Source organism: Fusarium falciforme, chromosome 8, assembly GCF_026873545.1.
Source record: "Fusarium falciforme chromosome 8, complete sequence".
Classification (NCBI taxonomy): domain Eukaryota; kingdom Fungi; phylum Ascomycota; class Sordariomycetes; order Hypocreales; family Nectriaceae; genus Fusarium; species Fusarium falciforme.
This window is the reverse complement of record NC_070551.1, coordinates 488,909-503,495: the sequence shown is the minus strand read 5'-3', so window position 1 is coordinate 503,495 and position 14,587 is coordinate 488,909. Positions and strand designations below refer to the sequence as shown.

The 14,587-nt window shown below is 50.9% G+C and overlaps 6 protein-coding genes and 1 pseudogene across 7 annotated transcripts, besides 1 other annotated feature; 1 reads left to right on the top strand and 6 right to left on the bottom strand.

The window, feature by feature from the left end:
- Positions 1-1,308: 1,308 nt before the first annotated feature.
- Positions 1,309-2,638, bottom strand: NCS54_00997700 (Hypothetical protein; the record flags this gene model as incomplete). Its single annotated transcript, XM_053155302.1, has 4 exons — positions 1,309-1,448; positions 1,492-2,086; positions 2,131-2,349; positions 2,393-2,638. 4 exons carry the CDS (start codon positions 2,636-2,638, stop codon positions 1,309-1,311), a joined length of 1,200 nt encoding a protein of 399 aa, XP_053011277.1.
- A 1,129-nt stretch (positions 2,639-3,767) lies between these two features.
- Positions 3,768-5,328, top strand: NCS54_00997600 (Hypothetical protein; the record flags this gene model as incomplete). Its single annotated transcript, XM_053155301.1, has 4 exons — positions 3,768-3,979; positions 4,024-4,335; positions 4,378-4,676; positions 4,718-5,328. 4 exons carry the CDS (start codon positions 3,768-3,770, stop codon positions 5,326-5,328), a joined length of 1,434 nt encoding a protein of 477 aa, XP_053011276.1.
- A 129-nt stretch (positions 5,329-5,457) lies between these two features.
- NCS54_00997500 lies at positions 5,458-6,643 on the bottom strand (annotated as a pseudogene). The gene is made up of 2 exons: positions 6,003-6,643; positions 5,458-5,959 (listed from the first exon to the last, which is right to left on the bottom strand).
- Positions 5,458-6,643: a sequence feature.
- Positions 6,644-7,995: 1,352 nt separating this feature from the next.
- NCS54_00997400 (Peptidase A1 domain-containing protein) lies at positions 7,996-9,355 on the bottom strand (the record flags this gene model as incomplete). The annotated part of the gene is made up of 2 exons (XM_053155300.1): positions 7,996-9,142; positions 9,186-9,355. 2 exons carry the CDS (start codon positions 9,353-9,355, stop codon positions 7,996-7,998), a joined length of 1,317 nt encoding a protein of 438 aa, XP_053011275.1.
- Positions 9,356-9,698: 343 nt separating this feature from the next.
- Positions 9,699-11,307, bottom strand: NCS54_00997300 (Signal recognition particle 54 kDa protein; the record flags this gene model as incomplete). Its single annotated transcript, XM_053155299.1, has 2 exons — positions 9,699-11,186; positions 11,230-11,307. The coding sequence occupies 2 exons, from the start codon at positions 11,305-11,307 to the stop codon at positions 9,699-9,701; spliced, it is 1,566 nt and encodes a 521-aa protein (XP_053011274.1).
- Positions 11,308-11,476: 169 nt separating this feature from the next.
- On the bottom strand, positions 11,477-12,280 carry NCS54_00997200 (Hypothetical protein; the record flags this gene model as incomplete). Its single annotated transcript, XM_053155298.1, has 1 exon — positions 11,477-12,280. One exon carries the CDS (start codon positions 12,278-12,280, stop codon positions 11,477-11,479), a length of 804 nt encoding a protein of 267 aa, XP_053011273.1.
- Positions 12,281-12,805: 525 nt separating this feature from the next.
- Positions 12,806-14,541, bottom strand: NCS54_00997100 (Phosphomevalonate kinase; the record flags this gene model as incomplete). Its single annotated transcript, XM_053155297.1, has 3 exons — positions 12,806-13,429; positions 13,506-14,075; positions 14,239-14,541. 3 exons carry the CDS (start codon positions 14,539-14,541, stop codon positions 12,806-12,808), a joined length of 1,497 nt encoding a protein of 498 aa, XP_053011272.1.
- Positions 14,542-14,587: the final 46 nt, after the last annotated feature.

Below are 14,587 nucleotides of genomic sequence, written 5' to 3'. Positions count from 1 at the left end.
TTGCTTTATTTGAGCATGTTTCGGTGAGCTTCAGTCTTGCTTTTTATAAAAAAAGAATCCCTCCAAGTATTCCAGCCCGCAGATCTTCAATACCCACGCGAATCATCAACCAATGCACCGTCGCCTCTAAGCGCCGATAAACAGCCACCAGCGGCTAGGCCTACAGACTCTCTTACGAAACTGAACAACCTTTCAAGTTTCTGACAGGCCTGAACAGTAAATAGTTATCCGGCCTTATGATTCGTCTAAGGCTCCTTAAACCGTCTTCTTGGTCCGATCCACACTGCCAACTTTTCCGAAGACTCCCAACACAGTCAGCCATCGATTCACATTGAGAAACGCGCTCACGCCGACATTTCCCCAGGTCATGTCATTCCAAGAACCAACGTCCCAGAAATACTCGGGGCCAGCTCTATAGATGGCGTAGATGTGACCAAAGTCGGCGAATCCAACCGCAACCAGATATCCAATGGCAATCTCGCGATGTTGGGCCCAGCAGCAGATGAGAGCTATCGGTGCTAGAAGAAGCAGAACGTTTGCCATCTGCCAGGACAAGGCTACTGCTTGTGGCGTAAAGTGGTCGTCTGTTGCAGCGAAAAAGGGTGCCTGGTCGGCGAAGTACTTGAATGGATCCGTGAGAAAGTTGACATATGCCCAGACGCTATTTAATTAGCAAAGAAAGGCATTCTTTGGTAAAGACCTACAGCATTGCGGGCTCAATGACGCCGAATAGCGCCAACGGCCAAGTGGGAAGACAAGACGGCATGGTGGAGCTGTAGCAGGTATTGGGGTTTAGGATTATGAAAAGAACAAGTCAAAGAATGCTGAGAGAGGGGATTTTTAACGAATCTCACCGCCTGATAATTGCAATTGAATAAAAAACAAAGCGATTACAACCGGGTTCGTGGCTGATAGTAAGCGCTAGTGATGGTCAGTCAAGTCAACAGCATGCAATCCGAAGAGGCTTGAACTTTTGCCGAGTCTTACAAAAAAAAGTGTTGAGGTTGTACCGAGTTTGACTGCAACTAACATTTCTCGAAGGATTTAGCTACAGGTATTGGACCAACAAGAGAAGCTACAGCGTCAGGTTAACGATAGTCCCGCTCTTGAGTTATGGACTACTCCCCTGATCACCGGCCGATCTCGGCGCTCATGAATCCTTCGCACTGCTTACCGTAATCGAGATGAATTTCACTTTTCAGCACCGAATATCGCAAAAGCTTGCCGTTTTAAGGGAGATGGTATTCTGCTCCATATTAACCCCTATTTACTAGAGTGATGACACTAAAATAACAGACAAAGGAAAGATCATGTCTTGGATGTCATCCTATCACAGGCTCTATCCTGCGCAAGGGATCGATATCGTGAGAGAATATCCGTCTTTGCCAGATCTGGTTGATCCATGTACTGAAAATGGGATGCCAATGCAGTCCCCAATATCACAACAGCTGTAACCGTTAGTACAAGTCATGAGTCTGGCGGCTTACTTACGTCGTCTCAATGTATTTGGAAGATCTAGAACGATCATGTCCTCGTCGCCTCGATTCCCGGGCCAGTGTCCAACACCGTTGTCGAGGATATCGTTGGCATAGACACACATAAAGTTGATCCGTATGCGATCCCCATGCATCGTCCAAGGCTTTTCGAACTTGTAAAGATCCAGAGTATCCTTCTCGATATTCTCAAACAGTGAATAGTGCATCTGGGAAGCGATAGCCCAACTCTTGTAACTGTCACCCCAGACAGCATATGTAAGCTGGTGAACCGGAGTCTGCCACATCATCTTCTCATCTTCAACTCTGAGCCACCTGACGTTCTCATGCTCGGGCGGGGGACGCATAGGATTCCAGACAGTGTCGTTGGGACCGTTCCAAAAGGGGTGTTTCGAGGGCTTCCAGAAATCGCTGGCATTCATGACGTGGTCTGGCTTTTCGAGTTCGGGCAGATATGGGTGAAGGGCACCCATGCGGTAGTGCATGAAGCCGAGTGGAGGGTTGTTGATGATGTTCCCAGAGACGACGAATGTGTCTGGGTTTTCGATCTTGTGGGTGACAAGCTTGGGGATGGCACCGTCCTCAATCCAGAGCTAGACTAGTTAGCAGATGCATGTCAAGAGGTTACTGCACATACAATATCATCATCAATCTTGACGTAGTACTTGTCACGCTCCAGATGCTGCCAAGCCTTCCAATATGTGTACGTCGCCAGGTGTCCTTCGGGTATCAGCAGTTTGTGTCGTGTCGGGTTGCTGGCAACTATTTCGTCTAGATAAAAGAGATCATCCTGATTCTTTGTATTGACAACCCAGAGGACTTCGTCAAGCCAACCTCCGTTGTCTACCAAGTTTCGCTGCAGGGGTTAATTAAGTCCATGGCGTCTTTGCGATACTCACTTCTATGTAACACCTCATACTTTCCACTCTGCTCTTACGGCCATAAAAGACCAGCCCGCTCACGGTGACATTCGGTTTCACAAGCGCATCTGGCGGAGGCACGTGTTCTGGCCGTGTAACTTCCCACTCCCTGGGAAAGGAAAGGAGAGTTTGTATGAGAAACCCGGTAAATGAAAGTAAACAGCAGACAGAGAGGGCAAGCCTCAAAAGCCTGTGGCGATCTTGCAACCGTAAAAGCGTTCCCATCTTGACGTGACGTGGAGAGAACGAGAAACAACCAGGGAGCCACGTTCTTTTATCAAACAACCGACAGGGGTACAGTAAAGAGCACAAAGAAAGGCAAAATCTGGACACTGTCTGTTGGTGGTGGTCCAGTCTCAGCTATTCCGGAGCCACTGCTTCCGTACACGAGTTGGTATGTGCGGCGCTGCGACACGTCAGGATCGGTACCATGTGGCACAGCTGTCTTGTGCGGCATTTGGCCAGATTCTCTAGTCGCGGAGACGTTGCTTGATGGAGCGTACTGACTGTTCGCAACCTGCATTCCCGTTTAAGCTATCTCCCTGACGCGTCTTGAAGTGGGGTGAGTTCCGAACCCTTGATACGAGACGACGAGTTAAGGGCCGCTCTGGTGGCTATTTTGGTTCTAGACCTTTACTTGCCGGGATTGCGGTTCGTATTCCTTCATGTCTCGTATAGAACAACCCAATTCTGGCATCGCAAATCCCCACGTGGCAGGGCCACATCCTGCGCCGTGAGCTGAGATCCGGTGTCACGGATATTGACGTTGATCCTCCAGGAGTCAGGATGGTACTCCACCAACAGGTACAGCCGTTGCTTGGCGTCCGCATCCGGAGCAGATCACTGAGTTTGCCAACGATTATACTTTGTTTCTCCACCGTTGGCTGAACGGTTCAGGAACCGGGCTGAATGCCAAGATGACGTTTCACAAAGCTATTAAACCATTGCGTTCAACAAAGCCGAAAGAGTTGCACAGCTACGCCATTACTGACATTCAGACAGCCACTTGATTGTGTTTCGGGAGGGCGTGGAACTGTGGCTTTTGGCTCCCTCAATCACGAGATACCCAAGTAATTAAAGCAAGCCTCTTTCTTTGTTTGCCTTATGCATCGGCTACAGAGTTTGCCTCCATCTCCTCATTGTCTTGAGTTGCCAGTTTGAGCCATTCCCTCTTTGGGGAAGTGGGGTGCTTCTTATCCAGTCACAAGAGGGCGTGATCATCACCCTCTGAAAACATTGACGAAGCACCTTCCAACGACATTCACTTGGATAAAATGGCGGTTTGATGAATTGAACTTGTTTCTTTGTAGTTATCTTCAATCAAGTGTCAATCTTGTTCCAGGATCTGCCCAACATGGCCACCCGTGTGTCCCTCCTACATGTTCAATGCAGAGCAACCAGAGCCTCTGTGAGGCACCCTATCACTCTAATGTCCTACCAGCGGAGGAATATTGCGACCCGAGACATGACGGCCAAGGACTTTGAAAAGCTCAAGGTCGACAAATCCCGAATGATGGATACTCTTCACCATACATGCTCATGGGGAACTGGACTTAGATGGGGGAGGTAAGTGTGATCTGAGACGAGCGAATGGCTCTAACAAGACGTAGCAACCCTACGGACACAGGCATGTCCCGTCTGGCTCTCTCAGACGACGACAAAAAGGTCCGTGACTGGTTCATCGAGACAACAAAGTCCCTTGGCTGCAAGATTACCGTCGACGCCATTGGAAACATCTTTGCTGTTCGTCCTGGACGTCAAGATGGACCTCCTACTCTGGCGGGCTCTCATCTGGATACTCAACCAACAGGTGGTCGATACGATGGTATCTTGGGTGTAACAGCTGGCATTGAGATGCTCAAGTTACTCCAGCAGCATAACGTCGAGACCGAGTTTCCCGTGGGAGTTGTCAACTGGACAAAGTAAGTCTCCAAGCCCAGAATGTCCACATCTAACATGCACAGTGAGGAGGGTGCTCGCTTTCCTATCAGCATGATGGCTTCTGGTGTTTGGGCTGGGGCAACTCCCCTTGAAAAGGCTCACAACACCAAAGAGGTCGGCGGAGATGCGACAGTCAAGTCCGAACTGGAGAGGATCGGATACCTAGGCCAGACTCCCGCCAGCTACAAATCAACTCCCATTGGTGCTCATTTTGAGCTTCATATCGAGCAGGGCCCTATCCTTGAGCGAGAAAGGAAGAATATTGGCGTTGTTCAAGGTGTTCAGGCTTACAGGTGGTTCAAAATTGACGTCCAAGGAAGAGGTGAGTAGTAATCCCCAGTCCAAGCAAAGCTAACAGGTTAGACGCGCACACTGGATCTACCCCCTTGACCGATCGAGCTGATGCTCTTCTTCTGGCTTCTCGACTCATCGCACACTCCCATCGCCTTGCCACAAAGTACAATGCCCTTGCTTCGACGGGTATCCTCAACCTTACCCCTGGCAGTACCAACACGATCCCCGGACATGTCAGCTTCACCATGGATATCAGAGCGCCCGCTGATGAGACTGTGGAACTAGTTGAAAAGGAGATGAAGCGAGACTTTGACCTCCTCGCTCAGGGCATCGATGTTGATGGACTTCTCGCCGGTTCAACTCCAAGCTTGCCCCTGTCCTTGACCTGGCAGACTGATACCATTTCTACGGCTACCAAGTTCCACCCAGACTGCATCCAGGCGGTTCGAGAGTCTGCCGAGTCTGTTCTCGGAACTAAGGATGGCATGATTGACATTTCGAGCGGTGCTGGTCACGACAGCGTTCATACGAGCAAGCACTGTCCTACCACCATGATCTTTATCCCCTGCAAGGGAGGTGTCAGTCATAACCCGGAAGAGTACTCTACTCCAGAGGAATGTGCTATTGGAGCCGAGGTTTTGTGTCAGGCTGTACTGCGGTATGATCAGAAGAGGCGCTGAGAATGCGCTGCAGATAGCTTGAGATTTCCGGTTATTTGGCGCCATCTACACAAAGAGCCTCGATAATTATACAACTTGAGTTTAGGGGCTCCAACAATTTCGCGATCCATCGTTCGACAGCCATAAGCCTCACTGGAGGAAGTGAAGGACCAACTTCTTGTATCCAGATATGCTCTCAACCAGCTCTGGCACACGAATAAACTCGTCCGGTCCATGTGCTACCAGGATAGATCCTGGTCCATACAAGACTCTCTTGTCACAAAACTCGTCCCTTAGTCGAGGCACGTCAGTTCCAAACGCCACTGGGGCAGCTTCGAAGCCGTCAATCTCCCAGTCTAAGAGAGCCTCGGGGTATTCAAAGACCCATTTGAGCTCAATGTCTGGGTGCTTGGAGACAATTTCTGCAACCTTGACCTTGATACCAGGCAGGTCCTTGACCATGCGGACTTCGCAGAGAGCTTTGGCTGATGGGGCGACGATATTGTGCTTCTCACCTCCTTCCAGGGTTCCAATATTAAAGGTGGAGGGGCCAAGGAGGTCAGATTCTGGCCAGGTTGCTGCAGAGAGATCGTTGAGCACAGCTAGAAGAGCAGAAGTTGCGCTCTTTCCAAGATGAGGGTATCCAGAGTGACTGTTCATTAGTTGGATGTTCAACGAAGCTTCAGATGACTTACCAGGCAAAGCCCTTGGCAATAACTTCAAAGGCCACTTGTCCCTTGTGTCCTTTGGCAAGTTTACTCTCTGTTGGTTCAGCAAAGATGCCAGATTCCCAGGTTAGACCCATGTCATTGGCAGCAATCATTCCATGGCCGCCATTCTCCTCGCCAACCACGAACAATAGCCCGACGTCTCCTTCTTTAAGCTTTCCTTCCTTTCTCAGCTCTTCCACAGCGACAATTTGAGCTGCCAGTGGGCCTAGATCATCAGAAGATCCCCTTCCGCGGATAATGTCACCGTCAATGGTTAGCGGAATATGCGGTGGAACCGTGTCCATGTGTGCTGTGACGAGAATGCGTGTCTTGCGTGAGGAACCGATATAAGCGTAGACATTGTGACGATCAGATCCAGGTGCAATAGGAATACGCTCAACCGTGTATCCAAGGGCTTGGAGGTGCTGTTCCAAAAAGAGACCAATATCGAGTTCCAGCTCGCTAGTGCTGACAATTGACATAAGCGACTTGAGAAGGTCGACAACGGGATGATCCATTTGAGAAGCCATTTTTAGTATGATGAGTGTGAATGTCTGCATCATACAGAATATAAAAGGGCCCGAAATCTCGGGCCAAACATCCGAAATCTCACGGATGAGCTCCGATCTTATGAGTCACGCTCCGCACGTCGCGCCATTTGCGGAGTTTCACCCAGTAGCAGCTCGATACGTGGTTTTCATTATTAATGCCGTTGATTCCTTCTGGAAGGTCAAACTTTGGACCCGCTACCCCAGGCCAGTCAGGGAATCTGGGGAGATGCGTCAATGAATACTAACATGGCCATTCGCTACCCCTATTCCATTATTTGTCATTATTCCACAATAGACTACCCAACAAGTTCTTCTAGGTAAATAACATGACAGAAAAGGTCTCAAGTCAAATGGCTTCGGTGAGAGATTGAGGACGAATCATCCGTAAAGGAAAATGTGAGGACACCATATCCAAGACGCAGACACTCCCATCCTTCCGCTGCGTGTTCATGTTCTGTATCATTCCCAAGCTCTACACGCACACTAATTTCATTTGGTGCCCTCTCGGAGGCCAAGTTTGGCGTGGGCCGAAAGCAGAGCATGGATGGTTTGACCACAAGCACGCTCTCATCAACGTGTTTGCGGCACTCTCCAACGGCACGAAGCCCGCCACTCTCGTACTGGAAAATGAGGCCTCGGCAAAGTCCTGTGTCCTTGTCGTAGAATCCGTGGATGGACTGAATTCCGTCCAGGGGAGCCCATGAAAAGTAACCATCGACCACCTCAGGGTTGAAGTCCTGCATCGAAAATGTCGCGGCGAACTCGTCTCTCCCTAAGGTGCCATGACGAGCCCCAAGGACTAGAACTAGCTACTATCCCGCAGGCTCTCCGAAAATCATTGTGAGGAGAGTTCCATACCCTAGCAGGCTATCTTGTTTAACTCGTTTTCCTAGTTGCCCTATCATGATTTCGCCAGCAAGGTCCAGGCGAGCCTATGAGGTCAATAAGCTGTTTTATTCGACGATACTATTACTTACGAGCATGTTGAAGCCCCTATCAGTCAACCGGCACCCCAGGACGGTTACTTGATCGTCTGGAGCTATGGGAATATATGGAATCATCGTTTCCATATACTACCGCTGTTAGCACAAAGAACAGGTCAGTGGCGGAAGTACACGTAACAACTCTTTCACCCTCAAATACAGCGTCTCCGCAAGCACCGCATCTCGGCTGGAGTGGGAGATGTTTGTATCCCATCTTGGGCACATGCAAGAGTTGAATGCTGACGGTGAGTTGACTTTTCTGTGAGGGCTGGAGCTGACAGTCGATTCTCCAACAGGGGTAATGCTAAGCGACAGCTACCGGGGACGGAGAAGTTATTTGCGTTGTGGGTGGCTAAAGATTCTGCTCTAAGAAGGGGTAATAATTTAGAGTAGTGCATAGCTATATAATACAGTATAGGTAGAATAGAAGATAGTTGTCAATGTCTAGATAAAGAATACCCCGGCCAAGACCGCAAAAAGCCCCCAGTAAGGTTCCAAAACTCCAGCCTCAGAGGTGGGTGTGCTTGCCGGAGAGCTAGTCTCTGTAGCATTGCCAGTAGATTCCTTCAGAATTCCCACTCCAAGCTCCAGGTTCTGACCATCCCAGACAGTGTAGTAGCCCTTCAGAACAGGACTTCCAATCACCCACACGGTTGCAAGCTCACTGATAGGCTCGGGAGAGTGAAGGATGACACCCTGACACTTTCCGGGGTGATCGGGATGTTCTCCCAAGTTGAAGGCATCCGCGGGCATGGTGAGGTTGACCAGTTTGTCGCCAGATCCAACAGTAAAGGTCAATTCTGGCTTGAGCTTCTCCATCACATTGCAAGGAGCTCCCCAGACGCCAAGCTTGTCGAGGAGCTTGATCTCAGGGCTGATTCCAGCATACATATCCTTGGCAGTTTGGTGATCTGGTGCCATGATGAACGCGGTACCAGTGTCGAGAAGAGACACAGCCTGCGTGAATGGTTTGCCTGTGGCAGAGTTCTTGACGGATTTCTTGTCAATATAAAAGGTAGGGTTATCGATGAACCACTCTCCGACCATTGCTGTAACAGTAGCGTTGAATGGGACCTTGATCAACTCTCCTTCATACTTGGAAGAGTCGATGCCGCCAAGTGTGGCTTCACCAGAGGCAGAATCACGGCCAGAGTTGAGAAACAGTGAAAATACTGGCGGAAGTTGTCCCGACTTGACGAGGTTCCAAAACGAAGTCGTAAAGGTCTTGTTAAACTCGTGGTTAAACACAGATGCTCCTGGGGGGCCGAGACCAAAGATGCCATCGATGTTGGGGCCCAGAGGGTTCTCGCCAAGCTCTTTGGGATACTCGTCACTGAGGAAAAAGGTTTGGTTCTCGGCTGTGGCGTCGCCAATGGTGACCACGTCCGTGACGATTCGACCTTGCATGGTGACAGGTTTGGCCAGGGGCTCGGCGTTGCCAGCAGTACCATAGCTAGCCTCGTACTGGTAGTTGGGCTCTTTAGAGTACGTGGATGACTTTGAAGGGTCATAGGTGGTGTAGTTGCTGCAGGATGTGCATCCTTTCTTGGGCAGGACGAGGTCTGTAGAGCCGGTATCGAAGAGGAGGTTGCTAACCTGTTAGTAGGGAACAATTACACGTCTGGCAGACTTACAATTCTTGCCCAGGAGTGCCGACAGAGATCTTGCCGTACCACTGGTAGTCGGTACCGTCCCACCAATTGTTGAGCTTCACTTTGATGGGCTTTGCAGATCGAGCAACCTTTGTGAGAGGTTCAGCTGAAGCCGTGGCTAGGCCAGCAACGAGGGCAGAGGTAAGCTTCATGCTGAAGGACAAGACAAAGACAAAGACAGAAGACAAGAGATGATGAGTTGATTGACATGAACCAGACAAAACTTGCTTTATATACACGCATGGCCTACAGTCCATCCATTGCTGTCAGCAATGCTTTACTGTAAGTGGGTAACATCACCATCGCAGGGTGAGCAAGGCAGGGGTTGTGATTGGGCTGCTCGCCAATCAACAAAATATGGAGACGGCTGACAGGGCTGAGATGAACATGACTGTGCTTCAAGACGTGAACGACCGTGTATTCGCGGTATCTAAGCCACGCCGGCATCTCCCCAACGCCAGTCCATGCAGTAAACGCCGTCGATCATCATTGTATTCATCGCCTACCACGGCCTCCTCCTCCGGGCATACCAGGCATGCCGCCGCCCATACCCATCTGTCGCATCATAGCCTGCATGTCCATGCCTCCAGGCATACCTCCACCTGCTCCGCCTCCCAGCATCCTCATCAAACTACCCATGTCGGGCATACCTCCGGCACCTCCAGCGCCGCCCATGCTCTGCAGTCGCTTCTGCATCGCGGCTAGCTGTTGTGCCTTGTTACCACCTCCCATAGCCTGCTGTGCCCTCTGCATGTTCTTCATGTTTCCACCCATCTTCTTGGCCATGCCAGCCATCATGCGCTGTTGAGTAAGGAGATCCTCAACCTCGCGTACTGATGTTCCTGAACCTCGCGCAATTCGTGTCATTCGAGTCGGTTGATCGATGAGGATCTTGCCGTCAGAGTCAAGCTCCTTGTCCGTCATCGAGTCGCAAATGTAGATCATGCGCTTGAGCTTGGCGCCTCCCTCCTCGTCGTCCATGCCCTGCATCATGTTGCTCATGCCAGGAATCATGCCAGCCATCTTGGATAGAGGTCCCATCTTCATAATGTTGGATAGTTGGTCTCGGAGATCGCGTACCGTAAAGATACCCTCTTGGATGTGCTTGATGGTGTCTTTTTGGTTGAGGTTCAGGCTCTGGACGTGTTCCATCAGACCGGCCATATCGCCCATGCCCAGTAGCTTCTGCACAAACTGCTGAGGAGCAAATCGCTCGAGATCCAGCATGTGCTCGCCAGTACCGATGAAGACAATTGGAGTGTGTGTCGCTGCGACCGCAGAGATGGCACCACCACCGTGTGCGTGACCGTCCGTCTTTGTAATGATGATGGCACCGAAATCAGCAGCCTCCTTGAAAGCCTTGGCCTGCGACTCGGCCTGCTGACCGATAGAAGCATCAAGAACCATGATGGTCTCGTCTGGTTGGATGGCATTCTGAATGTCAATCATCTCCTGGAACAGAGCAGACTCTTGACGGTGGCGACCCGAGGTATCAACAATAATAACCTCGAATCTATCCTTCTTGAACTGTTCCACACCGGCCCGCGCAACAACAGCAGGATCCGTCTCCGTGAGAGAACCATAGTATGGGATCTTGGCCTTGGTAGCGTTCTGCTTCAGCTGATCAAAGGCACCGGCTCGGAAGGTATCGGCGCACACCAGGCAAGACTTGAAGCCTCTCGACTGGTAATGCCTCGCCAGCTTTGTACACGTCGTGGTTTTACCGGCACCCTGCAGACCAACAAACATGATGACACTGCTCTTGCCCTTCTTCGGTCGGAACGAGTCGGCGTGGGGATCGACGAGTTTGACGAGTTCATCAAAGACGGCTTTCTGGATGAGGCGCTTCTTGTTGACGGCGGGGGGAAGTTCTTTGAAGTTTACGGTGGCTCGAATCGATTTCCGGAGCTGTCCAACGAGTCGCACGTTGACATCGGCTTCGAGAAGGGCGGCGCAAATCTCCTTGAGCATGGCATCAAAGGCCTGAGAGGTTAGCAGGGCACAGAGGGGGAGTCACGAGACCTGCCTTTTCGTCGAGATTCTGCTCGCGCGTCAAATTATTGACCGCCGCATTGATGCGACGGCCGAGATCTTGAAGAACCATGGCGTCTGTTGCGACTGAGCTGTCGCGGGGTATCACGATGTTGAATGCTGGCTGTGGCCACGATGAGGACGTGGGGCATAAGAGTTCGGGGGTAGTTTTTCCGTGCCGTCAACGGTTTGTGGGGTTGTCCCAATTCAGACATAAACACATCAATTCAACAATTGCTTAATTACAGTGCCCTTCGCTCTCCCTGCGCCGCATCAATAGACAGCTTCTTCTTCTCATCATTTGAATCCTTTGTAAACTCGGCAATGTACTCTGGAAGCTTGACCTTGTTGTAGGGGCTCGCCACTGGATCACCAAATGTCTGAGTAATTGGTAACACACCCGTCCACGTCGAATTGACCAGCTCTTCATTACTCATATCGCTCTTGTCATCTGTCGCACCCCCGGCACTAATCTTGGCGCTTGCTGAAGCGATTCGCACCTTGAGAATGTTGGTGCTCTGCATCTCAGCTGGCAATGGAGGTAGACGAGTGTGTCTCCAGCGATCAGGGACAACACTGTTGGTAATGAGTTCCATTGCGTACACTTTCTCTTCCTCATCCTTCACAATGCTTGCATAGCCGAAAAGGACCGCCGAGCGATAGTTGTAGTTGTGAGAATAGCTCGTGAGTGTCAAGACAAGGCCGTCGATGTGAGATGCCGCAACGCACACCGGCATGCCCTGATGCTCCTGTCCATCCACAACGGTAGTCTGGGACAGATTCATGATCCGTGAAGAGACATAGCCATGAAGGTAAAGGTCCAGGGGATCGCTGAGATCGGCACTGGGACGTTCAAACGAGCCCATCTGCCCAATCATAGGCAGCACGACTGGGAAAGGCTGAGACGGCGAGTTGAATGAGACGTGAAGGATTGGACAAGAATTGACAATACGGTGGACATTTTCAAGTTCATAGACTCCATGAACCTTGTACCGTTTAATGGTATTGGTGGAGTCTTTGGGATATTCAAGGTTGTAGCGACCCATGGTTGTTGTTGACCCGTGAACAGGGAGAGGCTTGACACTCTAATTATAACTGGAGACATGTCAAGATAAGGGTATAATTACCTTGTACGGACAGTATTTCAGTGGCGGCGCGGATAACATCCCCTTAGAGGTGGTGCTTGTGCGGGGATGACCACAGCCTAGATAAGTGTGTTGCTCTGGAAATGATTGGTTCGTCGACCGAGGTAGTCCGGTCTGGATATCAGTGGCTTTTCCTGCATGGATAAGCAGCAATGTCATTGGGCTGGCTCCTAAAGAGCTGATGGAAACGTGCTAGAACAGCATCCGTCGTTGGCACACATTGGAATTCTACTGAGACGTGCGCCGATAAGGCATCTTCTCTGGCTGAATCGTTTATTCCGCACTATGAAGGCTACTATGTTCCTGTGCCTTATCGCAAGGCTCTATGACGAAGTCCAAGGTTCTATACGACAAGTCCAGGGTCAAAAACCGTAGCAGAGATCCCAATTCCAAATCCCAATCCATCTCCATCACCAATCTCCTCGCCTACGCACCGCCAAAGACCAAAAGTCTCTGGATGTTGACACTTCCAAAATCATGCTTCTGCAAGAATCCTCGACCACCGTGATAGGGAAACTCGGCCACAATCATGACGCTGATGTCCTCAACGCGAGCTCCAGCTTTACACAGCAGTTGGAGCACAGCACAAAGCGTTGTCCCTGTGGCAAGTACATCGTCAACCACCACAACTGACACACCCTCGGAGATCAAATCTGGGTTCACCTCAATCCCCTGCTCTGTAGAATAACGCTCCGCCAAAGACGAGACGTGCGATGACAACTTGGGGACCAATACAACTTGCGGAGGCAGTTTACCGGCCTTGCGGATCGGTACCAAGGGTTTATCGAGCTGCTGGGCCAAGGGCGACGCAAAGAGAAAGCCGCCAACTTCGCAGGAAGCTATGGCATCGACTTTGGCCCAGTCCCCTGCAAAGTGAGTCTTGAACAAAGAAGTACACAGAGTCAGTCCGTTGGGGCTCGAGGCAATGTTAAGCACGTGGCGGAAGTCAACTGGGGTTGGATAATCCGGGATGGTGGGCACCATGCTGGCCAGGCGTTCCAGATCTTCATGGAAGAATGGAAGTAGATGGCGTTTGGCACCCTCGGCGAACTTGTCGTATCCGCTGGCTGGTTTGAACACGAATCTCAATCAGCTTGATATCTGGAAACAAAGGTGAAAAGGTTACCAGTGGCGCCTCGTCTCTCATCCCAGTAATCATCAACACGTCCACATCCACAACGTTCTTCATCGCCTTCAGGAAATGTTCCTTTCGGGGCTCAGGTCGTTTCATTAGCTTTTCCTTGAAGAACTCGGTCAATTCTGGTCGATGCTCTTCCTTGTAAGCCCGGTCCGAGAGGAGACGTCCCAGGTCAGCACCGGTAGCAGCGGCGTATTCTCGCTTGATCTCATCGCTAATGCTGACAACACGAGCTCTGATTGCACTCATGACGAAGACAGAGGCCCAGATGTCGGCACAGTAGTCTTTACCAGAACCGCTCTCGCCCGTGACGAGGATCACAAGCTTCTGCTTTGGTGCCTCCAGGAAAGGGCAGGTATATGCCAAAACATTGCCCGGATCCAGGCGGCGTTTGAGCTTTGCAAGACGGGTCCGGTTTGGTCCAAAAGCCCAGGCTGCCAGTGTCTTGTCTCTCGGGTCCGGTCCGAGATCAGCCCCATACACTCCGGCGCTCAGGGGCAATAACTTCTCGGCATCATAAACCCATTGCACAGCTTCTCGAGCTTTTTTGGTGCCGTCCTGATCACAGGGCCATACAGCAGTGATAACACAGGCAAACATCCAGCCTCGACATCCGAAGGCAGTGGCGGTTTCGGCCACGTCGGAAATCGCTTCGCCGCCATGAAGGGGGGCTGCTCAGACAGGGGAGAGATTCATTCAACCCGTCTTGCAACTGGCTAACGAACAGCTGGTTGGGCTCGAGTGCGGAGTATTTCCCAATCTTCTTTCGCAGGTGCTCAGGCAGGTATCCAAGGATGCTCTTGGGGCGGGGGCCGATTTCGAGGACTGAGATGGGAGAATCTGAGTTTACAAGAGGAGCCAGCTGAGCCAGCTGAGGGATGATGAAGTCTTGGTAGGCGTTTGATCCTCGAGCCAAGATACTGAAGCCATGAAGGTACTGCGAGTCAGACAGTCGTGGAGTAGTAGACGCTGTCCCGGTTCCTTTCTCCCAAAGGGCTTTCTTGAGGAAGTCGAGAGTCGCCATGTTGTCTCAGGATCACCAGAACTCTGTATGAACACGTATGAGCAAG